The sequence below is a fragment of the Chiloscyllium punctatum genome, chromosome 4 (assembly GCF_047496795.1).
Source record: "Chiloscyllium punctatum isolate Juve2018m chromosome 4, sChiPun1.3, whole genome shotgun sequence".
Classification (NCBI taxonomy): domain Eukaryota; kingdom Metazoa; phylum Chordata; class Chondrichthyes; order Orectolobiformes; family Hemiscylliidae; genus Chiloscyllium; species Chiloscyllium punctatum.
The window spans coordinates 23,457,015-23,484,645 of NC_092742.1; the positions used below are offsets into that span (position 1 = coordinate 23,457,015).

At 42.3% G+C, this 27,631-nt stretch overlaps 1 protein-coding gene across 3 annotated transcripts in view; it reads left to right on the top strand.

The window, feature by feature from the left end:
• The window catches only part of setd3 (SET domain containing 3, actin histidine methyltransferase), a 172,604-nt gene that overhangs the window by 140,025 nt on the left and 4,948 nt on the right, over nt 1-27,631 (top strand). For all 3 annotated transcript variants that reach the window (XM_072568251.1, XM_072568253.1, XM_072568252.1), the window contains 4 exons: nt 81-195; nt 1,906-1,980; nt 6,705-6,871; nt 17,129-17,214. In XM_072568251.1, coding sequence (XP_072424352.1) covers nt 81-195; nt 1,906-1,980; nt 6,705-6,871; nt 17,129-17,214 — 443 coding nt within the window. The remainder of the gene's footprint in view (nt 1-80; nt 196-1,905; nt 1,981-6,704; nt 6,872-17,128; nt 17,215-27,631) is intronic.

The following is a 27,631-nucleotide window of genomic DNA, read 5'->3' on the forward strand; positions in this document are numbered from 1 at the left end:
TTCATGACCATATCCTTATACTTAAGTATATGTACTTGCTTTCCAATTCCATAACTACGCCATTTTTGGTTTCATTGCAGGTGGGCTGTCTCTTCTGTCATGACACGCCAGAACCAAATTCCAACTGAAGACGGTTCCCGGGTCACTTTGGCTCTTATACCTCTGTGGGATATGTGTAACCACACCAATGGCTTGGTGAGTGGAAGCCTGTAGATTTTTTTGGCAGGTTCTAAAGTTCACTCTAAATTGAGTAACTGCCATTATATTTCTGTAGCTTCCGGGAAGTAACCCAATGACAAAGCAGCTCAGGCATTGACTTTTCAAAATAACAGTAAGTGGTGGCCTGCCTGTTAGATCCTCAGTTATCAAGTGTCCGTTGCCACAAACTTTCCCACAGCCACATCCAGTGATGCGAACATTTAGTTATCTCACCTGTGAAGTTTTTTTAATGAATATTGTCTTTTCATGGGTTCAGTATGGTCCACTGAAGAACAAAAGGATAACGTCTTAAAATTAGAACAAAGCTTTTCATTAGGGATAAAGATGTCAAAAGTTATAGGTGTAAGGCAAATGGAATTGAGATACAGATCAACCATGCTAGACTAGGCTCAAGTGACTGAATGGCATACTCTTGTGTCAGCTGATATCTCAAAATTGGCCAACTGGTTCTGATCTGTCAGGTAAGAAAGGTCAGTGCAGATAAACTATCACTGAATTATTTCTGACCTGCCAGTCATCTTTTCAGTCATAGGCTACTACACAACTTTGGAGCAGGTACAACTTGAATCCCGGCCTCCTTGTTCAGAAGTAAGAACATTACCACTGAATAACAACAACCTTCCAGAAGGCCTGCGTTCATGTCCCACCTGCTCCAAAGGTGTGTCATATGTCTCTGAACAAGTTAATTAAAAAGTATCTATCAGGGAATAGCTTCAGGCACCCTTGTTGTGGAGTGGTAGTGTCACTAGCTTTGAGCTAGTAGACTTGGTTTCAAATCTCTCCTGCTTCAGTGGTCTGTAGTAATGATCAGAAAATACCTATCAATGAAGAGCTATAAAGTGTTTTATGGCACATGAGCACTGACCCTACCTCTGAGCCAGGAGGACTGGGTTCAAGTGTCACCTGCTCCAAAGGTGTGTTGTCACATGATTAGATTAGATTCCCTACAGTGTGGAAACAGGCCCTTCGGCCCAACAAATCCACACTGACCCTCCGAAGAGTAACCCACCCAGACCCATTTCCCTCTGACTAATGCATCTAACACTATGGGCAATTTAGCATGGCCAATTCACCTGACTGTGGGAGGAAACCAGAGTACCCAGAGGAAACCCACGCAGACACAGGGAGAATGTGCACATTCCACACAGACAGTCGCCCGCAGCTGGAATTGAACCTGGGACCCTGGTGCTGTGAGGCAACAGTGCTAACTATTGAGCCACCGTACCGCCCTAAACATCTCTGAACCTGTTGCTTAGGAAAGTATCTAGGCAGATTTTGGATTAATCAGTGGAGAAATTATCACTGGTAAGCAAGTGCAAACCACCCCCCCCCCCAAAAAAAAAGAAACAATTCTCGCCATACCTTTAAAATCCAAGTTGTCTGTCTATTTACATAATAGTGAAAAATAGTTTCCTGACACTCTTTTTCTGTATAGAGAAAAGAGACTCATTGTGATTGGATGATAAATGGTTAATGAAAACACGAGAGTGCAAAAATTGCATGGAAATTTTGTTCTTAGAATGTGTAAACTGTAATTTTGTGTCACCTTTACCAAAAGGCAAAGGGAGAAGAAATTCCATCTTTGCTTTAAGCTGCTGCTTTACACAAACTTTGCTTTTCTTCAAACCCAAGGCCATGTAGCATCCGGATTGCATGCTTGTCTCACTTTAATTTTTTTTAATATAGATTACAACTGGTTACAATCTGGAGGATGATCGGTGTGAATGTGTCGCTTTGCAGGATTATAAAGCTGAAGATCAGGTGATCAAAGTTTTATTTTCATGCTTCAAGAAGGTTTTGTAAGCATCAAAGTTTCATTATTGTAGTTCAGATTACTTAGTGTGGAAACAGGCCCTTTGGCCCAACAAGTCCACACCGACCCTCTGAGGAGCACCCAGACCCATTCCCCTACATTTACCCCTCTCACCCAACACTATGGGCAATTTAGCATGGCCAATTCACCTAACCTGCACATCTTTGGACTGTGGGAGGAAACCGGAGCACCCGGTGGAAACCCACGCAGACACTGGGAGAATGTGCAAACTCCACACAGACAGTTGCCTGAGGTGGGAATTGAACCTGGGTCTCTGGCACTGTGAGGTACTAGTGCTAACCACTGTGCCACCATGCCGCCCGTTAGTAATACTTGCTTCCTAAATAGAACGAGGAAAACAGTAATTTCAGCGAAATCGTATTACCTACCTGGTTCTGAGATCGTTACCTTTGAGTCCTGGTTTTAAACTTGCTTCCTAACTTCCAATTTTTCTGCTTTTAAGTCCTCATGCCTTTTCTTAATTTATGTTTTTGACACCGATGTACATCATAACTGCCAACTGTTTATCCTCCCACTCCGGGATGTTCTGTCTTTACTCCAAGACATCCTTGACCGTAGCGCTCAGGAGGCAAAATACCATTCTGGAGTCTCATTTTCAGCCACAAAAACATCTGCCTATTTCCCTGTATTGAAATTACCTTTTATAATAGCATTCTCACACTTGTCCTTATCTCCTGTGCAATAGAATCAAACGTGGTTCAACAAATTTGGCTGTTGTTATTTTCCACTGAGGCCATTCTTTCCCCCCAAACAGTATCCAAAGCAATATATCTGTTTTGTAGGGAAATAGTCAGGAGAATTTCCTGCACTAGCTGCTTAATCTGTTTTCTCTGCCTAGTGGTCATCCATTCATTCCGTCCCCACCTAGACAGTCTTTGCCTGCAGTGTAACCACCTCCCTGCACATGTTATCCACGATACTCCTAGCCTTGTGCCTGCTCCACAATGTCCAAAGCTGACACTTGAGCTTCTGGGAGCTGTGGGTGAAGATCATTGTGGTGCTGGATACTAAAACTGTGACAACTTCTCACATGACATAGGAGGAACACTCCACAGTCTTGAGTTCTCTTTCCATGACTAACACCTTTAAATTAAACCCTTCAAAATTTGTGAAAAGATTTGTAGCTCGGGTGCTCGTTGTTGTGGTTCTGTTCGCCGAGCTGGGAATTTATGTTGCAGACGTTTCGTCCCCTGTCTCGGTGACATCCTCAGTGCTTGGGAGCCTCCTGTGCAGCGCTTCTGTGATCTTTCCTCCGGCATTAAATCCTTAGCTTGCTGTGAAAATCAAATAGTATTAATTACTCTTGGGCCCTTCTTCTCTGGATCTCTGCAGCATCCCCTTGCAAACTATAAAGCCATGATAAAGTCCTTGCAAACTATAAGCAATAAAAATACTCATGCAATCAGTTGCTCCCTTATGCCCCACGTTACTTGTTGACACTGTCCTCATAATACCCCACTGCGCTGTTGACTGCCTGTTGTATTGTCTCCAACACCTTAAAAAAAAATCACACCCCAAGTCCCATAGTAGGATAACTGAGTCTTTGGGTTTTTAAAATATAAGGATTTAGCCAATTCCTTTGAACTTGCTGCTAATTTTAATCCTGTTCATGACTTCATCCAATTTTTCAGGTTGTTTCGGCATTCTTGAATGTGCTTTTGATTTTCTTTAAGACTGCTTTACCATTTACAATTTTTCTCCAATGCATAAAGAGGATGTGAAAGAAAATTGGGACTGAAGCTGGATAATGACAAACCCAGATGCTTTTCAAGGTCATTGAAATATGTCAAATTGTAAATTGGGGCAGAGCAAGAGTTGGGGGCGGGGGGGGAACCGCAGGCTGACTTTGGTAAATTAACTGTAAAGAATCCTGTAAAGTATTAGTAAAACTTACAACTCCTTAAGAATTGGTTAGTTTGCTAACTCATGAGTATTGCAAGCTGATAAACTCCAGTGCATTGGCGCAAAGAAAACTTGAATTGGATTTATAGCATGTCATCTGTCACTTCCTATTTAGGTGATTGGTTTCATTGATTTAGTATTTTTTTATGTATTTCTTTGGAATTTGTTAACCACCTTTTAGTTTGGAATTTGTGAATCCTCAGCAAATTTCTGCTCATAAGGTTAGAACAATTATGTTCATATACAAATGCTGAATGTAATTATATTGCCTTCCTATGCTATTTTTACGCAAGTGTGAATCTGTTTGTTTTAAATTTAAAAATAGCGTGCAAAGAAATTTAGTACAAGCTCGTTAAAGAAAAGAAAGAACTTGCAATTATCTCTCATGACCTAGGATGTCTGATGCAATTTAGAGCCCAATGAAGTACTTTTGAAATGTATGCCTAAGAAATAAATGGTGAAATTTTAACTCATTCAAAACCCACCATCACTTAGACAGTTAAGAATGACTATTGTAGAAAACATGGCAAAGCCTCATAAACTTCAATGAAATAAACTACCACATCATCCAATTTGGGTATGAAAACACAAAATGCTGGAAATACTTATCAGTTCAGGCAGTATCAGTGAAGAGAGAAAAGACTTCAGATTTCAAATTGTCACCTTTCAGCAGAATTCTGTTTTAGGTGTTGGCAAAGGGATAAATATTGACCAGAACACGAACGAGAATTCTCCTGTTCTTCTTTGAATAATGTCATTTAATTCCAACTAAATGGGCAGATGTTCTACATTGCTTTATATTTGTATGTTGTTAAAAAAAAAATGCATTTTGAGACAATTGATCCAAAATTATTCCTCCTATGATTTCGTTTGAAAGATTAAAGGTTTTCAGGGCCCCAAGTGAGACTGAGTGGGAATTGAGTTTATGAGCAGGTATTAGCATGTAGCACAGCTCACTTCCTCACATGCTGTCTTTCCTTCTTACGCTTCACTGTTCTTTTTACACTCACTTTGTGTCAAACTACTTCATTGCACACTCTGTCTCTCACTAACTTACAGTCTCATTCGCGCGCTCTCTCTCTCTCTCTCTCTCTCTCTCTCTTTCTTTCTCTTTCTCACACATGCGCGCGCACACACACACACACCTATCACGTTTGCGGGGAGAAGGAGCCATTTTTACAGCCATGTCAAACTCACCAGAGAGCAGAATCCAGCAGTCTCTGACAGAGCCATCCAGGGCATGAGGCAGGCACATTGACTCTTGGTCATAGTAATGGGCCAATAATGGCTGTTGTTTGGAATAATAGCAGTCACTGCAGATGAATCTGTCCATGGGGATGGTTTGTATCAGATTGGCAGTAGTGGGCACTGACTATCCCAAGATTGACAAGGTACTTGGCTCCACGTTTAGCACTTCTGAATCCTGTTACACTTCACAGCCATTATTACAGGGTTGGGGGTTGGAATCCCCAAATTTCATCAGCAAACCGAATTGGAGATCATGACCCACAGTTCAGGAAGCCTTGCATTAAGAGCATCAAACTTCCGAATCCTCTTATTTCAAGGATTTCATTTTTATGGTCAGACTGAGATTCCTATCATTTGCCTTTCTTGAAAATCTGGATGACCTTGACCTTCTAGCACTTGATCCTGGCTCCTGTGACATCAATCTGGGATGCTCAGTGCAACAGGTTGAAAATACCCATGACACTGACACAAATTATATGGCATTATAAGCAGTTAAAATGGAAGCTAAAATTATAGATATTAATAGACCAACTGAATGTGGTAAACTGAGGCAAATTGATTTCGCTGTTGACAAATGTGACAACTTCTACTTTGGACCTTAAAGGATAGAACAGATACTTTTTTGAATGACTAAAGGTTGGTAGTAGTGGTAGTCCAAAGGATGGATATCCATGCATATAGTTTATTAAAATTGTCTCCAACAGCTAAGAACATAGTCAAAAAGGCTAATGGATGTCAACCTTCATATCTAAAGGACTAGAGTACTGGAAGTAGGAGTCATGTTTTAGCTTCACGAAACAATAGTTAGACTCTCTGGAAAATTCTGGGCATCAGACCCTGGAATATTTGTAGGGATGGGAAGTAGGATAGATTTACCAGAGCGATAGCCAGGATTCCAAGGATTAAATTATATAGAAAACTATGCAAACTAGGATTATAATCCAGAAACATAAAATGTTAAAGGATAAGTTACAGAAAGTTTTTTTTCAGGTATGGAGAAGAGCAAATAGAGGACATAGGGTGAAACTATTTCTGCTGCTAAAGAATATGGTTTAAAACTTAGAGACTGATCTTCAGGAGTAATATTAGAAAACACTTGATGATTGGTGCTCAAGTGATCAAATGTTACTTTTAAAACTAAGATGGATAGAATTTTGCTATCCAAAGGTATTAACAAACATCCAGAAATAGCAGGTACACGGAGTTCAATCACAAATCAGACATCGTCCTTCTGAATGGCAGAACAGGCTTGAGAGACTAAATGACCAACGCCTGTTCCTTTGCTTCAATTAGGAAATCCCTGAATAGCTTCAAAAATTACACTGACAAACTAAGCTGATACTGCCAGGACTCAATCCTCTTAGAGGAGGCATTCTCAGTACTCTGTTAAAGTATACATCTGCAAAAAGCAGGATCATTAGCAACTGCGACTTAAGAGGGTTTACATGTATTTTCCTGGTCAATTTGTGTTGATTTAACATTTTATATTTGAATCTTTCAGATCTATATTTTCTATGGAACTCGTTCCAATGCTGAGTTTGTGATACATAATGGATTTTTCTTTGATAATAATTCGCATGACAGAGTGAAAATAAAGCTGGGAGTGAGTAAAAGTGACCGTCTTTATGCTATGAAAGCAGAAGTTTTAGCTCGTGCTGGCATACCAACGTAAGTATTTTGAGATTTCATCCATTTCACTTCCCATTCCATGGCCAATTGCCAACAAGTGAATTCTGCCATTTCTTCAGGAATTAATGAACAGATATTATTAATCAGCATTTGGTTGTCCAGAACACGAGTATTGGTGGAAAAATGGCACATTTTGTTAAAGTTTTTCAACTTGCACTTAACAAGACATTTGCAATGGAAAGGGAATTTTTCTTGTATTGTTTAAAAAGGGAGTGTTGGTTGGTTCACAGGTGGATTGCCATGAAGAATGCACCATTAACATGATGGCTACCATTTTTTAAAATTTAAATCCGCATTTTGACCCTGATAGGACAATATCTTGATCAAAGAAATGGACCAGAGAATGGTTGCCCAAATGAATGAGAAAATGGTTGCCTACTTTGTCAAGTTTAACACATGTTAAGGCAGTGCAATGTTCCTCTTGCAACATGTTTGAGGTGAGGGATGCCATGGTCGTCCCTGCTGATTACACTTGCAGGAAGTGCACCCATCTCCAGCTTCTCCAAGACCGTGTTAGGGAACTGGAGCTGGAGTTGGATGAACTTAGGATCATTTGGGAGACAGAGGGGGTCATAGATCGGAGCTTTAGGGAAGTAGTAACTCCAAAGATTGCAGACAGATGGGTGACAGTGAGGGGCACTGGGAGGAAGCAGCCAGTGCTGGGACCCCCTGCGGCCGTTCCCCTCAAGAACAAGTATACCGTTTTGGATACTTGTGGGGGGGACGACTTAGCAGGGGTAGGCAGTGGGGTTCAGGCCTCTGGCATGGAGCCTGTCCCCGTTGCTCAGAAGGGAAGAGTGGAGAAGAGCAGAGCAATTGTTATTGGGGACTCGATAGTTCGGGGCACAGATAGGCAGTTTTGTTGGGGCGAGAGAGACTCACGTTTGGTATGTTGCCTCCCAGGTGCAAGGGTACGTGATGTCTCTGATCATGTTTTCCGGGTCCTTAAGGGGGAGGGCGAGCAGCCCGAAGTCATGGTCCACATTGGCACCAACGACATAGGTAGGAAGAGGGATGAGGATGTTAGGCAGGCTTTCAGGGAGCTAGGTTGGAAGCTCAGAGTTAGAACAAACAGAGTTGTTGTCTCTGGTTTGTTACCTGTGCCACGTGATAGAGAGTCGAGGAATAGGGAGAGAGAGCAATTAAATGCGTGGCTACAGGGATGGTGCAGGAGGGAGGGATTCCGGTATCTGGATAACTGGCGTTCTTTCTGGGGAAGGTGGGACCTCTATAAACAGGATGGCCTACACCTGAACCTGAGGGGCACAAGTATCCTTGGGGGGAGGTTTGCTAGTGCTCTTTGGGGGGGTTTAAACTAACTCTGCAGGGGCATGGGAACCTAGACTGTAGCTTTAAGGTGCAGGACCTGGAGTGTAGGGAGGTTAGGAATATGGCATCAATCTCAAAGGAGGGTGCCTGTAAACAGGAAGGTGGCTTGAAGTGTATATACTTCAATGTGAGAAGTAAACGAAATAAGGTAGGTGAACTTGCAGCGTGGGTTGGTACCTGGGATTTCGATGTTGTGGCTATTACGGAGACATGGGTAGAGCAGGGACAGGATTGGCTGTTGCAGGTTCCAGGGTCAGAGGTGGGGGTAAAAAAGGGGGAGGTGTGGCATTGCTTGTCAAAGATAGCATTATAGCGGTGGAAAGGACGATGGATGAAGACTCGCCATCTGAGGTAGTTTGGGCTGAGGTTAGAAATAGGAAAGGTAAGGTCGCCCTGTTAGGAGTTTTCCACAGGCCTCCTAATAGTCCTAGAGATGTGGAAGAAAGGATTGTGAGAATGATTCAGGAGAAGAGTGAAAGTAATAGGGTGGTTGTTATGGGGTCTTTAACTTTCCAGATATTGACTGGGAAAGCTATAGCTCGAGTACTTTGGATGGGTCGGTGTTTGGCCAATGTGTGCAGGAGGGTTTCCTGACACAATATGTAGACAGGCCAACAAGAGGTGAGGCCATACTGGATTTGGTTCTGTGTAACGAACCAGGCCAGGTGTTAGAATTGGAGGTAGGTGAGCACTTTGGGAACAGTGATCACAATTCAGTGACTTTTACTCTAGTGATGGAGAGGGATAAGTGTGCACTGCAGGGCAAGAGTTATAGCTGGGGGCAGGGAAATTATGATGCGGTGAGGCATGACTTAGGATGCGTGGCTTGGAAAAGTAGGCTTCAAGGCAAGGGTGCAATTGATATGTGGAGCTTGTTCAAGGAGCAACTATTGAATGTCCTTGATAAGTATGTACCTGTCAGGCAGGGAGGAAAGGGTCGTGTGAGGGAGCCGTTGTTTAATAAGGAATTGGAATTCCTTGTTAAGGGGAAGAGGGCAGCCTATGTAAAGATGAGGCGTGAAGGTTCAATTGGAGCGATTGAAAGTTATAAGGTAGCCAGGAAGAATCTAAAGAGAGAGCTAAGAGCAGCAAGGAGAGGACATGAAAAGTCCTTGGTTGGTAGGATTAGGGAAAACCCAAAGGCTTTCTATAGGTATGTCAAGAATAAAAGAATGACTAGGGTAGGAATAGGTCCAGTCAAGGATAGTAGTGGGAAGTTGCATGTGGAGGTTGAAGAGATTGGGGAGACACTGAATGAATACTTTTCGTCAATATTCACTCAGGGACAGGTTATTGTTGCCGATGTGAATATTGAGTCACAATTAATTAGAATGGATGGCTTTGAGGTATGTAGGGAAGAGGTGTTGGAAATTCTGGAAAGGGTGAAAATAGATAAGTCTCCTGGGCCTGATGGCATTTATCCTAGGATTCTCTGGGAAGCAAGGGAGGAGATTGCAGAGCCATTGGCCTTGATTTTTATGTCCTCTTTGTCTACAGGAATAGTGCCAGAAGACTGGAGGATAGCAAATGTGGTTCCCTTGTTCAAGAAGGGGAGTAGGGATAATCCTAGTAACTATAGGCCGGTGAGTCTCACTTCTGTTGTGGGCAAAGTCTTAGAGAGAATTGTAAGGGATAGGATTTATGAACATTTGGATAGGAATAATGTGGTCAAGGATAGTCAGCATGGTTTTGTGAAGGGCAGGTCGTGCCTCACAAACCTTATTGAATTCTTTGAGAAGGTGACTAAGGAGATGGACGAGGGTAAATCGGTAGATGTGGTGTATATGGATTTTAGTAAGGCATTTGATAAGGTTCCCCATGGTAGGCTACTGCAAAAAATATGGAGGTATGGCATTGAGGGTGAGTTGGAGGTTTGGATTAGGAATTGGCTGGCTGGAAGAAGACAGAGGGTAGTGGTTGATGGTAAAGATTCATCTTGGAGTGCAGTTACTAGCGGTGTTCCGCAAGGATCTGTTTTAGGATCATTGCTATTTGGCATTTTTATAAATGACCTGGAGGAGGGGCTAGAAGGTTGAGTGAGCAAGTCTGGCAGGAGAAAGTGCCAGAATGGGAGGGTGGGTCGTAGGGGGGTGTGGACCTGACCAGGTAGTCACGGAGGGAACGGTCTTTGCGGAAGGTGGAAAGGGGTGGGGAGGGAAATATATCCCTGGTGGTGGGGTCTTTTTGGAGGTGGCGGAAATGTCGGTGGATGATTTGGTTGATGCGAAGGTTTGTAGGGTGGAAGGTGAGCACCAGGGGCGTTCTGTCCTTGTTACGGTTGGAGGGGTGGGGTCTGAGGGCGGAGGTGCGGGATGTGGACGAGATGCGTTGGAGGGCATCTTTAACCACGTGGGAAGGGAAATTGCGGTCTCTAAAGAAGGAGGCCATCTGATGTGTCCTATGGTGGAACTGGTCCTCCTGGGAGCAGATATGGCGGAGGCGGAGAAATTGGGAATACGGGATGGCATTTTTGCAAGAGATAGGGTGGGAAGAGGTGTAATCCAGGTAGCTATGGGAGTCGGTGGGTTTGTAAAAAATGTCAGTGTCAAGTCGGTCGTCACTAATGGAGATGGAGAGGTCCAGGAAGGGGAGCGAGGTGTCAGAGATAGTCCAGGTAAATTTAAGGTCAGGGTGGAATGTGTTGGTGAAGTTGATGAATTGCTCAACCTCCTCGCGGGAGTACGAGGTGGCGCCAATGCAGTCATCAATGTAGCGGAGGAAGAGGTGGGGAGTGGTGCCGGTGTAATTACGGAAGATCAACTGTTCCACATAGCCAACAAAGAGACAGGCATAGCTGGGGCCCATACGTGTGCCCATGGCTACGCCTTTGGTCTGGAGGAAGTGGGAGGATTCAAAGGAGAAATTGTTATGGGTGAGGACCAGTTCGGCCAAACGAATGAGAGTGTCAGTGGAAGGGTACTGTTGGGGACGTCTGGAGAGGAAAAAACGGAGGGCTTGGAGGCCCTGGCCATGGCGAATGGAGGTGTAGAGGGATTGGATATCCATGGTGAAGATAAGGCGTTGGGGGCCGGGGAAACGGAAGTCTTGGAGGAGGTGGAGGGCGTGGGTGGTGTCTCGAACGTATGTGGGGAGTTCCTGGACTAGGGGTGATAGGACAGTGTCAAGGTAGGTAGAGATGAGTTCAGTGGGGCAGGAGCATGCTGAGACAATGGGTCGGCCAGGGTGGTCAGGCTTGTGGATCTTGGGAAGGAGGTAGAACCGGGCAGTGCGGGGTTCCCGGACTATGAGGTTGGAAGCTGTGGGTGGGAGATCTCCTGAGGTGATGAGGTTCTGTATGGTCTGGGAGATGATGGTTTGGTGATGGGGGGTGGGGTCATGGTCGAGGGGGCAGTAGGAAGAGGTGTCCTCGAGTTGGCGTTTGGCTTCAGCGGTGTAGAGGTCAGTGCGCCAGACTACCACTGCGCCCCCTTTATCCGCTGGCTTGATGGTGAGGTTGGGATTGGAGCAGAGGGATTGGAGGACTGCGTGTTGAGGGTGACTCCGTGACTACCTGGTCAGGTCCACACCCCCCATTCTGGCACTTTCCCCTGCCACCGCAGGAACTGTAAAACCTGTGCCCACACCTCCTCCCTCACCTCAATCCAAGGCCCTAAAGGAGCCTTCCACATCCATCAAAGTTTACCTCCACATCCACCAATATCATTTATTGTATCCGTTGCTCCCGATGTGGTCTCCTCTACATTGGGGAGACTGGGCGCCTCCTAGCAGAGCGCTTTAGGGAACATCTCCGAGACACCCGCACCAATCAACCAAACCGCCCCGTGGCCCAACATTTCAACTCCCCCTCCCACTCTGCCGAGGACATGGAGGTCCTGGGACTCCTTCACCGCCGCTCCCTCACCACCAGACGCCTGGAGGAAGAACGCCTCATCTTCCGCCTCGGAACACTTCAACCCCAGGGCATCAATGTGGACTTCAACAGCTTCCTCATTTCCCCTTCCCCCACCTCATCCTAGTTTCAACCTTCCAGCTCAGTTACTGTCTCCTTGACTTGTCCGACCTGCCTATCTTCTTTTCCACCTATCCACTCCACCCTCTCCTCCTTGACCTATCACCTTCATCTCCTCCCCCACTCACCCATTGTACTCTATGCTACTCTCTCCCCACCCCCACCCTCCTCTAGCTTATCTCTCCATGCTTCAGGCTCACTGCCTTTATTCCTGATGAAGGGCTTTTGCCCGAAACGTCAATTTCGCTGCTCGTTGGATGCTGCCTGAACTGCTGTGCTCTTCCAGCACCACTAATCCAGTGAGGAAGGATGTGTCAGGTTACAGTGGGATATAGATAAGCTGCAGAGCTGGGCAGATAGGTGGCAAATGGAGTTCAATGTAGGTAAGTGTTAAGTGATTCACTTTGGTAAGAGTAACAAGAAGATGGGGTACTGGGCTAATGGTCGGATACTTGGTAGTGTGGATGAGCAGAGGGATCTTGCTGTCCATGTACACAGATCTCTGAAAGTTGCCACCCAGGTAAATAGTGCTGTGAAGAAGGCATATGGCGTACTGGATTTTATTGGTAGAGGAATTGAGTTCCGGAGTCCTGAGGTCATGCTGCAGTTGTATAAGACTCTGGTGCGGCCATATCTGGAGTATTGTGTGCAGTTTTGGTCGCCATACTATAGGAAGGATGTGGAGGCACTGGAACGGGTACAGAGGAGGTTTGCCAGGATGTTGCCTGGTATGGTAGGAAGATCGTATGAGGAAAGGCTGAGGCACTTGGGGCTGTTTTCATTGGAGAAAAGAAGGTTTAGGGGTGACTTGATAGAGGTGTACAAGATCATTAGGAGTTTAGGTAGGGTTGACCATGAGAACCTTTTTCCATGTATGGAGTCAGCTATTACGAGGGGTCATAGCTTTAAGTTAAGGGGTGGTAGGTATAGGACAGATATTAGGGGTAGATTCTTTACTCAGCAAGTCGTGAGTTCATGGAATGCCCTGCCAATAGCAGTGGTCGCCTCTCCCTCTTTATGGGCTTTTAAACGGGCATTGGATAGACATATGGAAGATAGTGGGCTAGTGTAGGTTAGGTGGGCTTGGATCGGCGCAACATCGAGGGCCAAAGGGCCTGTACTGCGCTGTATTTTTCTATGTTCTATGTAAAGTTTGTCTATATTCTTTCTGCCTGAGAAGAGCAGGCTTTTATCTCTGCTCAAGACTGTCAATTGGGCATGCAGCATGGTGACCTTGCATCTGCTGGAAGGTACATATAGCAATACGCAGGGCCTTTGTTCTTTGCAGACAGAAAGAATGTGTGCACACATCCATCTGTTTCAACTTATCAAAATGGATGACAGCTATTGGAAAGATGTTATGAAACTTGAAAGGGTTCAGAAAAAATTTACAAGGATGTTGCCAGGAGGATTTAAGCTATAGGGAAAGGTTGAATAGGCTAGGGCTGTTTTCCCTGGAGTGTTGGAGGCTGAGGGGTAACCTTATAGATGTTTATAAAATCATGAGTGGCATGGATAAGATAAATAAACAAACTCTTTTCCCTGGGTTGGGGGAGTCCAGAACTAGAGGGCATTGGTTTAGGGTGAAAGGGAAAAGATATAAAAGAGACCTTAGAGGCAACGTTTTCACGCAGAGGGTGATATTTGGCTGAAATGAGCTGCCAGAGGAAATGGTGGATGCTGGTACAATTGCAACATATACCCATCCAGATGCCTGTTAAATGAATAGGAAGGGTTTGGAAGGATGTGGGCCGGGTGCTGGCAGCGGAGACTAGATTGGGTTGGGATATCTGGTTGGCATGGACAAGTTGGACCAAAGGGTCTGTTTCCATGCTGTACATAGAGTCATAGAGATGTACAGCACAGAAACAGACCCTTGGGTCCAACCTATCCACGCCGACCAGATATCCCAACCCAATCTAGTCCCACTCTATGACTTTTTTTTTCTGGTCAAGGCATTGATTTATTCCCCAGGGCAATCAGAGTCAACCTGCCAAGTTTAAATTTAGACAGAGTTTGACACTTAACTATGAGTCATCTCTAACTGGTGCATTTTCTATGGCAATACGGCTCCTAATGAGAAACCATTTTCCAACCAATCGTCACTCTTTTCTCGCACAAGATAAAATGTTATTTTCCCCTTTTTATTGTTATTCATGCAACTCCTTATGTTATACCCCATACAACACAAAGTAATTCAGATAAAGACTTGTTTTAATGCTACATTTTTGAGTTTTCCCTTTTAATGAAGTACCCTGTCTTTTAGGACTTAAGGCCCTCACTAAATGTGGCCTGTGAGGTTCTTTCCATTATTTTTTCTTAAATGGAAAGTAAAGGCCAGTGCATCTGTGATTTTTGGAAAGTATTCAGCTATGGTTAGGCTTCTCAACCAGTAGTTAACTCATAGAATTGTTTCCTTCACCTTTAATTGTGGCAGCCATAAACAAAGAGGAAATAATTGTGGTTGCATCTCGACATGATGAAATATGTTGGGCCAGAATAGGTGTGAGAGAACATATCCTTTATAGTTATTTTGGTGACATGAAATTCTGGTAATAAAAGTGCCGAAACGTGTAGATTGAAGGGGCAAAACTATTTTTCATTTACAACTTAAGATGCAGTGTATCAACTAAGTTGACTTGAAGCTTTGGCATGGTAAATGTAGTTTTTTTTTGTAGGTTGACATTTAGAATATAGTTTCTACTTCCCTGAAAATCCCTACTCTTTCTTCACCCAGCTCTAGACTCAGTCTGTGCCCCCCTGTCAGGTGTGAAATAGTCAAGCTATTCAAACAATACTAAAATAGTTATGAAGGGTGCAGCCCCCTCACCCAATCCCAGCCCAACAACATATTTTATCACGTCCAGAGGCAACCACAATTATCTCCTCTTGGTCCGTGGCTGCTACAATTAAAGTCAAAATGTGTGGCTTATGCCCAAAACATCGATTCTCCTGATCCTCGGATGCTTCCTAACCTGCTGTGCTTTTCCAGCGCCACATTTTCCGACTCTGAGGATGCAGATGCTGGAGATCACTTTCTCCTGCTACAATTAAAGAACAAATTGGGGCAGTTCAACGAGTTTACTCTTGGTTGAAATTCTTACTCACTAGCTGCATATTATCCAGAAATGATCTCTAAAGCCTTTTAAGAAGTATTAGTCAGCAAAAGGTATGTTGCATTTAGCACAACAAGAATTCTGTTCTAAGAATTTAGCAGAACACGTTTTCTTTGACAGAACAGTTCATTTGTTAAATACATTGCAACTTCGGTGTGGAAATCTAATGTACCATCACCTCAGTTTATAATGCTAATTAATAGCGAGAGCATATAAAGTGCCCTCTGCTACCCTACTCACATTCACAAACATTTTGAATGGCTTATGAAGACAGCATGATAAAGATAGAATTGAAAGAGCGACTTAAGTGGAATCGATCATGTCTTTTCTCACCAGAGTCACATTGTTTAAAGTATCAGTGAGATAATCAAATGTAAAGTAAAATGTTTTGAAAGGTGTTTTGACTTAGATGACAGTATTTTTAAGTGCTTTAAAAATAGCTCCTCAAAAATTAATTTCTGAGACTTGTTGCAGTTGAAAGCAGGTGAAAGTTTATTAATCAATTGACTTCAAATCAACACAGGGACATGAAGACTCCCCTCTCCAGAAATTTCAGCGCCACCTAAAATGGGTACCCAACGTTAGAGTATAGACAAGTGATACAGTTCCTGTGGTGCAATGATAGTGTCCCTACCTATGAGCCAGAAAACCCAGCTTCAAGTCCCATCAGTTCCAGAAGGGTGTCATAGCACATAAGAATAGGTTAATTAAAAACATTTCTGCTGACAAGTGTTAGAGTTTTTTGACATAATGGTGGTGTCTTTACCTCTGATCTAAGAAGCCCAGGATTAAATTCCACTTGCTCTAGAGGTGTCTAAATAACGTGTTTGAATAGGTCAATTAGAAAATATTAGTAGACAGCTTTTGAGACCAAAACTTTTGAGATTCAAAACTCTCTGATGAGTTTGTTTAGAAACAATATCAAATCTAATTGGTTTGATGCTGTCTTTTCATGGATGCAAAATATGCTGCATACGCTTAATGGTACAAGTGGATGAGGTAGTTTTCCTAGCTCTGAGCCAGAAGGCCAAGGTTCAAGTCCCACCTGCTCCAGAGATATGTCAGAACATCTCTGAACAGGTTAATCAGGTAATATCTGTGTACAAAACAGCTGTCAAATTTAAAACTACTATAATTAGTGTAGTGTAGCCATAAACAATTTCTTTTCCACCTTCGTCCATGACCTTTATCCTTGAATGCTGAGAACTTCATATATGATACTTTCTACTTGGTTTAACTAAGTCTTTGACAGACCTTTTCCATCACCCAACTGAAAGTAGATGCACGGAACCAAGAAGGAAGAGTGAGCAGCACTCTTCGTGGAAAAAGGAAGCAACTTTTAAAAGGTTAATGATCAGTAATCGTGAAGATAGTTTTACACATTTTGTGCTGCCTGAGCAGGACATACATGCTGGAAGATCAGGAAATCGACTATTCATTATCCACTCCATTCAAGTTAACATTTGTTAATACAGATGGGTAAAACCTTATTCGAGCTGACACACTGATGCATGATCCTCCTTATCTAATGGTCCCACGTACAATTGGTGCACATTTATTGGGAATCACAAGGATTGAAACTTATCTATCATTGGTGCTGCTTAATCAGAATAGGTTGTTATCAAAGAATCTTTTCATCTGTGGCCACTTGCTGTTCGTTTTATTCTATCAGCTTAAAACTATTATTTAGAAATTGCTGGGTAATTTCCTAATTTGTAGTTGTGTAATGACAATTCCCCTTCAATGCGGTTACATGCTTGTTGAAGCTTTTGTTGAGATCATTCTGACAGACTGACTCCAGTGTACATGTGTTTCTGTTAGGTCCAGTGTATTTGCCTTGCATTGCGGTGAACCTCCTATCTCGGCCCAGCTGTTGGCTTTCCTCCGTGTCTTCTGCATGAGTGAAGGTGAAACCTTTTCCCCATTTTTTTTTTGTTTTTGGAAGGGGGTGGATATTAATTAAAAAGATTGTGGGTCAGTAATCCCAAAGGGCTAAAATTACTCCTTTGAACTGCAAGAGAAGAACCTCAGCTGTTTATTACAAAGCCCTAAAGGGAGATCATTCATGAGAAGTTATTTGTGACTATCTATACCAATTACTAGGTTTTGGACTTGCTGCTGATGCATGGCTTTGTGGACATTGGCCAGCATGCAATCTGCTGTGGATGTATAATGATGTTCTTGCTCACTTCTGTCTCCTCTTCCACATAATTTACTCCAGTCATCAATGACTGTATCTTTTGCTATTTCTCAGACTGTCCTAAGTAATACTAGGTCAGCATTAGGGATGGCAAACGCTTTTATTTATTGCCTTTACTGTAATTGTTAAAAGGCTACCTTGATTTGTCACTTCGGTGTATTGAGAACTGCGATTAATATTGTCATTTTTCCTGCAAATGTTATCTCTTTATCACCCCATCCCTAAATAAAAAGCTTTCTAGAGATTTATGCAATCTAGTCTTGTGCACCCTGACTGTTCTTTGTTTTTGACATATTGTGAGCTTTTCCTGTAAAGTTAGGCACATTAAATTTCATTGGTGAAAAGTTCTCTGTGTAATGCTTACCCCCAATGTTTCTCTTAAGATAAGTAACAATATTTATTGCATAAGTAAGGGAAGAAGTCTTTTTAAGTATTGAGCCATGATGTTCTGGTCTTACTATATGAGGCAGATTTGATAGGTCTTTTCTGGCTTGTCTGTTTGTTTTTTACGATCAAAGTGATTTGCTTTTTTATGCTGTTTTTAGGCCAGTAAGCATCAGAAAGCAAGCACTTGTGTCCAAATTTATGTCATTAACTGGTTATTCAATTCACCCCTACTTTACTGTAAGGTGATTCCATGTAGCTAGATTTTCTCAAACTTTGTCAAAGTGTCGTCTTCCACCCACTGAAGCCATGTCACCTTCTCAATTGCTTGCACTGAATTGGAGTTAAAGGGCATTTCTTTTCGGCATGGTATTTGATGCATTTTCCAGCAATTTATGTTGGATTGTTGATGTAGAGATTTAATAACATACATGGTACATCATGTGAATTCAATCAGCATTCATGTAAGAGTACATACCACACTGATGATAAATGTTATGTCAATTAAACTGACAAAGATAATTAAAAGGTTGCCTATATTACAAGATCGCAGGACAAACTTGTTGATCAAATGAAAATAAAAAATGTTCTCTGCAGTATTGCTTTGCGATTTTAAAAGCAAATTTAATGATGGAAGTGACTTTTCTGTGAAAATGTTTATTTTTTATAATGGTGTGCTTGCTATGAAAATAACTTCTTTTGTTTCTTTTGCTAGACAAAGGTTAAAAGGTTATTTAGCAGAGATACCAAAATAGTGTATAGGTAATGAATCGTTTTTGCAGCTTTGAGTTAGCTTCTTTGTATAAGCCTTCTTTTCTGCTGGAGCATGACAGCAAAACCGTGGAGGGCTCCAGCAAACGGTGGAATAATGTTCACTGCGTACTCCTTGGACCACCAGCATGTCGGTTGTTTATTCATGATTTTAAATAGGACCTACTTAATAATTGTTTTCTCATGTTCGTGAGACAAGTCATAATAGTCAAAAGTTGGAATTGTACAGTGAGCATGATTGTCAGTCATGTTGACTAACCACTTTTCTGGATCACTTAACCAGGATATTTAATTAGTTAAATTTGTATCGTCGTGAAAATCGGATCTTCATAACTTTCTTGGAGCAAACCATTCCTTATGCTTTTTCTGGGATCTTGCTATGTTCAAATTGCATAATGCAGTACAGTTCAAGAACAGGTTCTTCATAACTATCATTAATCTTATGAATGGACCTCTCAAATTTTAAATTTAATGTTGATCTTGCTCTCCATGCACCTTCTCTGCAGCCATAACATTGTATTCTTCCTTCTGTTCTCTTATCATAATGGTATGACATGTCTGTAGTGCAAGCAAAGCAAAACTTTTCACTGTACCTAGATACATATGACAATAATAAATCAAATCAAATACTTCAAAAGTGCCTTATTTGCTGAGAAGTTAATTAAGACCTCTTGAGGAATTTTTATTTGTGGGTTTTGGGTGTCACTGGGTGGGCCAGCATTTAATGCCCATCTGTGATTACCCTGGAGAAGGTGGTGTAGACTGTCTTCTTGAACAGCTGCATTTTTTTTTGGAACATAGGGACACCAACGGTGTTGTTAGGAACCTCCAGGCTGTGAAAGGTGCTGTATGAAAAAAGTATTTCAGTGACAGAGTGAAAGTGTATTATTTATCTGTTCTGTGTACAGATTATATTTATTTGTGTTAAATTTTATGCATGTTAAATTTTATGCAGCCACATGCTCATTTTGGACAACTTGCTCTGTCATTCCTCTTATTCCATTAACCCTTACAAATTGGTATCCTCAACAATTACTACCATTTTGTACACTGTACTCTCAATCATTGTACTCTCATTTTGTACTCTCAATCTTCCATTTAATTAAATGAAAAGCTGTGTTGGTATCAGAACTCGGGCATCCCACTCATTGGCTGCTGGGTTGGAAGGCAGCAATATAATTCCATTAAGAAATGCTCACAAGTTTTTATCCTCCATCTAGTTTTTATATTCAAAACTGGACTTTGACTAATATCTGATCAGGAGGCACATTTTCCAATCATTTTTGGAGATCTAAGGATTCCCCTTTGTTCCCATTTGCTGCTTCCTTAAAGAACCTGAGAAAGCTGGACAAGCAGGATTTTCCTTCTCCTGAATCCATGTTGGTTACCATACATGAGAAAAGGGTTAAATCATTCAGTCCCTCAAACTTTTGTTACTATTTGATTGGATGAAAATTCATCTGTACCTCAGCTCTATTTATCTTTTGTTCTTTCTCCTTTGAGGTCATTATCCAAAAGAAATCATCACTCTACATTTTAAAACTTTCAATTGACTCAGCGTCCACAAAAATTGGATTTTAGATTTCTTCTGTCCTGAGCGAATAAGAACATCATGACTCCATGCCCAAGTAACCCAGCTTCAATTTTAACATTTCGCCCTGTGGTCCTGTTTTCTCCCACCAGAGGGAATAATTTATTTATATATACTGTAATGAATCTTTACATCATTTTAAGGAAGTAGCAACTTGTCTCTTAATTAAACTCTTAAGTCATGCTATCATTCTGGGAGTCCGATTGGAAATTTAAAATGTTTGAAAATCAGAGATTAACTAAATTCTAATGATTTTCTAGTCAGTCTTCTTAAGTCACAATTATATTTAAATTAGAATACTTGAGAAAGCTACAAAATTCAACAGAACATGCTGGAAATTGATACTGCCTGCATTTCTGCATTCCTATGTATGAAGTGCAACTTTCGCAAACTCAGATTTGCTAATGAATGACGATTAATTAATCAACACATTTCATGGAGATAAATTGATTTCAAATGTATGGCTAAACAAGGTCTTATTTCCTGATTACATGATGTTCTGTGTCAATCTCATTAGGGTGGATTGCAATGTGATCCCTAGAGGTACAGCAGGCCTGTTCCAATATAATGACATACTTTTTTCATTATGTTTAACCATTTCATTGTGTTTAACTAAGTCAAAGGTCACAACTTCAGGGCACCCTGAAATACCTTTGAACAGTAGTTATCCCTTATCTAAGGAAAGATATAAGCATTGGAGGCAGGCCAGAAAAGGCTTAATAGGTTGACTCTGGATTGGGAGGGATGGTCTCGTGGAGACCTTGAGTAGGTTGAATCTACTCTTTGGCATTTAGAAGAAGGAATTGATACCATATTGAAGCATATAAGATTCTTAAGTGCTTGACAGATTAGATGTGGAAAGGTTGTGGGAGCGTCTAGGACAGAACCATAAATTAGAGGTAAGGGATCACCTAGTTATCCGGCATGCAAACAGATTCTTCGGTCCAACCCAACTATGCCGACCAGATATCCTAAAATGATCTAGTCCCATTTGCCAGCAGTTGGCTCATATCCCTGTAAACCCTTCCAATTCATGTACCCAACCAAATGCCTTTTAAATGTTGTAATTGTAACTAATTCCAGAGGCTGCTCATTCCATATACGTACCACCCTATGTGTGATAAAGCTTCCCCCAGGTCCCTTTTAAATCTTTCTTCTCTCACCTTAAACTTATCCCCCTCTAGTTTTGGACTCCCCTACCCTGGAAATCAGGCCTTGGCTATTCACCCTTACATGTTCCTCATGATTTTATAAACCTCTATAACATCATCCCTCAGCCTCCCATGCCACAGGGAAAAATGGGCCAGCCTATCCCTGCAGCTCAAACCCTCAAATCCTTATAAATCTTTTCTGAACCATTTCAAGTTTAACAACGTCCTTCCTAAAGCAGAGAGATCAGAACTGAATGCAGTATTCTAAAAGTAGCCTCACCAATGTCCTGTACAGCTGTAACACAGAGTCATAAAGATGTACAGCATGGAAACAGACCCTTCGGTCCAACCCGTCCATGCCGACCAGATATCCCAATCCAATCTAGTCCCACCTGCCAGCACCCGGCCCATATCCCTCCAAACCCTTCCTATTCATGTACCCATCCAAATGCCTCTTAAATGTTGCAATTGTACCAGCCTCCACCACATCCTCTGGCAGCTCATTCCATATACGTACCACCCTCTGCATGAAAAGGTTGCCTCTTAGGTCTCTTTTATATCTTTCCCCTCTCACCCTCGACCTATGCCCTCTAGTTCTGGACTCCCCAACCCCAGGGAAATGACTTTGTCTATTTATCCTATCCATATAGAACATGGAACAGTACAGCACAGAACAGGCCCTTCAGCCCACGATGTTGTGCTGACCACTGATCCTCATGTATGCACCCTCAAATTTATGTGACCATATGCATGTCCAGTAGTCTCTTAAATGTCCCCAATGACCTTGCTTTCACAACTGCTGCTGGCAACGCATTCCATGCTCTCTCAATTCTCTGTGTAAAGAACCCGCCTCCGACATCCCCTCTATACTTTCCTCCAACCAGCTTAAAACTATGACCCCTCATGTTAGTCATTTCTGCCCTGGGAAATAGTCTCTGGCTATTGACTCTATCTATGCCTCTCATTATCTTGTATACCTCAATAAGGTCCCCTCTCCTCCTCCTTTTCTCCAATGAAAAAAGTCCGAGCTCAGTCAACCTCTCTTCATAAGATAAGCCCTCCAGTCCAGGCAGCATCCTGGTAAACCTCCTCTGAACCCTCTCCAAAGCATCCACATCTTTCCTATAATAGGGCAACCAGAACTGGATGCAGTATTCCAAGTGCGGTCTAAGCAAAGTTTTATAGAGCTGCAACAAGATCTCACGACTCGTAAACTCAACCCCCCTGTTAATGAAAGCCAAAACACCATATGCTTTCTTAACAACCCTGTCCACTTGGGTGACCATTTTAAGGGATCTATGTACCTGCACACCAAGATCCCTCTGTTCCTCCACACTGCCAAGAATCCTATCCTTAATCCTGTACTCCGCTTTCAAATTCGACCTTCCAAAATGCATCACCTCACTTTTATCCAGGTTGAACTCCATCTGCCACCTCTCAGCCCATCTCTGCGTCCTGTCAATGTCCCACTGCAGCCTATAACAGCCCTCTGTACTGTCAATGACACCTTCAACCTTTGGTCGTCTGCAAACTTGCTGACCCATCCTTCAATCCCCTCATCTAAGTCATTAATAAAAACTACAAACAGTAGAGGCCCAAGGACAGAGCCCTGTGGAACACCACTCACCACAGACTTCCAGGCAGAATATTTTCCTTCTACTACCACTCTGTCTTCTGTTGGCCAGCCAATTCTGTATCCAGACAGCTAAGTTCCCCTGTATCCCATTCCTCCTAACTTTCTGATTGAGCCTACCATGGGGAACCTTATCAAATGTAACCTTATTTGCATTTCATCTTCGAGTAGTAATAAATCTTTAAGTACTAGCATGCCCCTCATAATTTTGTAAACCTCTATAAGGTCACCCCCTCCGCCTCCAACGCTCCAGGGGAAAACAGCCCTAGCCTGTTCAGCCTCTCCCTATAGCTCAGATCCTCCAACCCTGGCAGCGTCCTTGTAAATCTTTTCTGAACCCTTTCAAGTTTCACAACATCTTTCCAATAGGAAGACCAGAATTGCATGCAATATTCCAACAGTATGATGTCCAAACTCCTAAACACAGTGCACTAATCAATGAACGTAAACATCCGAGCGCATTTTTCACCACTGTGTCTACATGTGACTCTACTTCCAAGGAAATATGAACCTGCACCCGCTAGATCTCTTTTTTTGGCAACATTCAACTAGGCTGTACCATTAACTTTGAGAGTTCTGCTCTGATATGCCTTACCAAAATGCAAAACTTCACATTTAACTAAATTAAATTCCATCTGCCATTCCTTGGCCCATCGGCCCATCTGATCAAGGTCTTGTTGTAATCTGAGATATTGAGATAATTCAGTATCCGTCATGACACCAATTTTGGTGTCATCTGAAAACTTGAATGGTGGAGCTGACCCGATGTGCTAAATGTAAAGGACAGAGTGGGGCCCACAAGGAACAAGCAGCGTAAGCTTTTCACTGAAGCAAAGGGTTTGGCAGAGGTACTAAATGAGTACTTTGCTTCTGTCTTTACCAAATTAGAAAATGGTGACAATGGCCTGGTTGTAAATATGGGCGTTGAGCAACTGAGCTGTATGGTTATGGATAAAAAGGAATGCTAAAAAGGCTAGCACTACTCCAGGTGGAGAAGTTGCCAGACACAGATGGGATCCCATCCTAGATTGCTGAGAGAAGTTAAGCACCAAGTTGCAAAGCCATTGACAGAGATTTTCCAGGCCTGTCTGAACACAGGATTAATCCCAAGGGACTGGAAGATTGCAAATGGGCAAAGAGTATACCAGGAAACTACAGACCTGTCAGCTTGATGTCAATAGTGGGAAAGCTGATGGAGGCCATTTACGTGATACGCTTAGAGAAAAATAAGTTAATACTCAACAGTCAACATCCTTTGTCAAGGGAAAGTCTGTTTGACAAATTTGGTTGAGTTCTTTGACAAGGTGACACAGACGGTGGTTGAGGGTAATGCAGTGAATGCAATATATTTGGACTTTCTGAAAGCATTTGATACTTAGTTATTCCTTCTTGAAACAATATTTGTCAGTACATAAGCTAAGTGAAAATAGAAAATGCCAGAAATGCCCTGTAAATTGGTTAGTTTTTGCAAGATAAAGAAGGGCAAGTGTTTGGTTAGAATGTTATGATCTCAGCTAATGTTATTACTTACAAATCAGATCCCAGAATAAAACCTGGATTGATAAATCAGATTTTTTTTTATTATAGTGGTCTTTTGCTGAAATATAAACACACAAGGCTACAGATTTGTTTTAACAATAAACTTCTGCTTTTTTACACAAAATAAAAACAAATGAAAATAGATGAAGCCAAGCTATCGAAATATTTCAAAACACACAGCAAAATATCTAATCCCCAAAACCAGTTCTTTACAGTTCCTCAAAACAATTTCTCCATTACATCTGTAGATTTTGATTTTAACTGTTTTTTTCTCAGTTCTTGCCCTGTGAGCACTTTTCCCTGGAATATTCGCACAACTAAGATCTCAGGCCTTTGCAGTCTTCCAATGAGCTACAGAGTTCTAACCAAACGTACCTATCAGGCAGGGAGGAAAGGGTCGTGTGAGGGAGCCGTGGTTTAATAAGGAATTGGAATCCCTTGTTAAATGGAAGAGGGCGGCCTTTGTAAAGATGAGGCGTGAAGGTTCAATAGGGGCGATTGAGAGTTATAAGGTAGCACGGAAGGACCTGAAGAGAGAGCTAAGAGCAGCAAGGAGGGGACATGAAAGGTCCTTAGTTGGTAGGATTAGGGAAAACCCTAAGGCTTTCTATAGGTATGTTAGGAATAAAAGAATGACTAGGGTAGGAATAGGTCCAATCAAGGATAGTAATGGGAAGTTGCGTGTGGAGGCTGAAGAGATTGGGGAGGCATTGAATGAATACTTTTCATCAGTATTCACTCAGGAACAGGACATTGTTGTCGATATGAATACTGAGGCACGAATAAGTAGAATGGATGGCTTTGAGATATGTAGAGAAGAGGTGTTGGAAATTCTGGAAAGGGTGAAAATAGATAAGTCCCCTGGGCCTGATGGCATTTATCCTAGGATTCTCTGGGAAGCAAGGGAGGAGATTGCAGAGCCATTGGCCTTGATTTTTGTGTCCTCTTTGTCTACAGGAGTAGTGCCAGAGGACTGGAGGCTAGCAAACGTGGTTCCCTTGTTCAAGAAGGGGAGTAGGGATAATCCTAGTAACTATAGGCCAGTGAGTCTCACTTCTGTTGTGGGCAAAGTCTTAGAGAGAATTGTAAGGGATAGGATTTATGCACATCTGGATAAGAATAATGTGATCAAGGATAGTCAGCATGGTTTTGTGAAGGGCAGGTCGTGCCTCACAAACCTTATTGAATTCTTTGAGAAGGTAACTAAGGAGGTAGATGAGGGGAAAGCGGTAGATGTGGTATATATGGATTTTAGTAAGGCGTTTGATAAGGTCCCCCATGGTAGGCTACTGCAGAAAATACAGAGATATGGCATTGAGGGTGAGTTGGAGGTTTGGATTAGGAATTGGCTGGCTGGAAGAAGACAGAGGGTAGTAGTTGATGGCAAAGGTTCATCTTGGAGTGCCGTCACTAGCGGTGTTCCGCAAGGATCTGTTTTGGGACCATTGCTGTTTGTCATTTTTATAAATGACCTGGAGGAAGGGTTAGAAGGTTGGGTGAGCAAGTTTGCGGATGATACGAAAGTCGGAGGAGTTGTAGACAGTGAGGAAGGATGTGGCAGGTTACAGCGGGATATAGAGAAGCTGCAGAGCTGGGCAGAAAGGTGGCAAATGGAGTTCAATGTAGCTAAGTGTGAGGTGATTCACTTTGGTAAGAGTAACAAAAAGATGGGGTACTGGGCTAATGGTCGGATACTTGGTAGTGTGGAAGAGCAGATGGATCTTGCTGTCCATGTACACAGATCTCTGAAAGTTGCCACCCAGGTAAATAGTGCAGTGAAGAAGGCATATGGTGTACTGGCTTTTATTGGTAGAGGAATTGAGTTCCGGAGTCCTGAGGTCATGCTGCAGTTGTATAAGACTCTGGTGCGGCCGCATCTGGAATATTGTGTGCAGTTTTGGTCGCCATACTATAGGAAGGATGTGGAGGCACTGGAACGGGTGCAGAGGAAGTTTACCAGGATGTTGCCTGGTATGGTAGGAAGATCGTATGAGGAAAGGCTGAGGCACTTGGGGTTGTTTTCATTGGAGAAAAGAAGGTTTAGGGGTGACTTGATAGAGGTGTACAAGATGATTAGGGGGTTAGATAGGGTTGACAGTGAGAACCTTTTTCCACGTATGGAGTCAGCTATTACAAGGGGGCATAGCTTTAAATTAAGGGGGGGTAGATATCGGTCTGATGTTAGGGGTAGGTTCTTCACTTAGCGAGTCGTAAGTTCATGGAATGCCCTGCCAGTAGCAGTGGTGGACTCTCCCTCTTTATGGGTATTTAAGCGGGCATTGGATAGGTATATGGAGGATAGTGGGTTAGTGTAGGTTAGGTGGGCTTTGATCGGCGCAACATTGAGGGCCGAAGGGCCTGTACTGCGCTGTATTCTTCTATCTTCTATGTTCAAACACTGTTGGTCTGGAAATTTCACAAACCAATCTCTTTCGCTGAGATAATGTATTCCCTACCTGCTCTGAACAATCATTTTTCTAGAAGAAACTATACTTTCATCTGATTCCAGTCAAGATATTTTCAAACTATCGAAAAGCTTTCTAAGATCCAAATTTTTCTAATTAAAAATAAAAGTTTGATTATTCTAAATAAAAGCGAGCTAATTTCTTTCAGTGTTTTGTCTATCCTATCATATACCTCATCAATGTGAATGAACTTCCTTGATCACTCCAGGAGGCTTTGTAGTCAAATGCTCCCTGACACATACTGTTTTAAAATCTGTTTTCTTCACAAAAATAGAGCAACACTCAAATGCCACTAGTTCAAAATCCAAACTTTTCAAAATGATATATTAACCTAAAAATCGCAGACCTATCATCTCTGGACACTTTTGGATTTATAAGTGACTCAGTAAAAGTGGGTTTACAAGTTTATATAACATCTTTTTTAAAAAAAGCAAATGAAACAGTTCAGAATTTGTGTCCTAAAAATACTATTCACCTGAAGCTGATAATACGTGATGGAGGAGAAAGTCTGAGAGGAGGTCAGCACAAAGTAGCCTGAGAATATGCTTGTAGCCATTAACACGCAGCTCAGAAATATGAGCTTGCCTGTC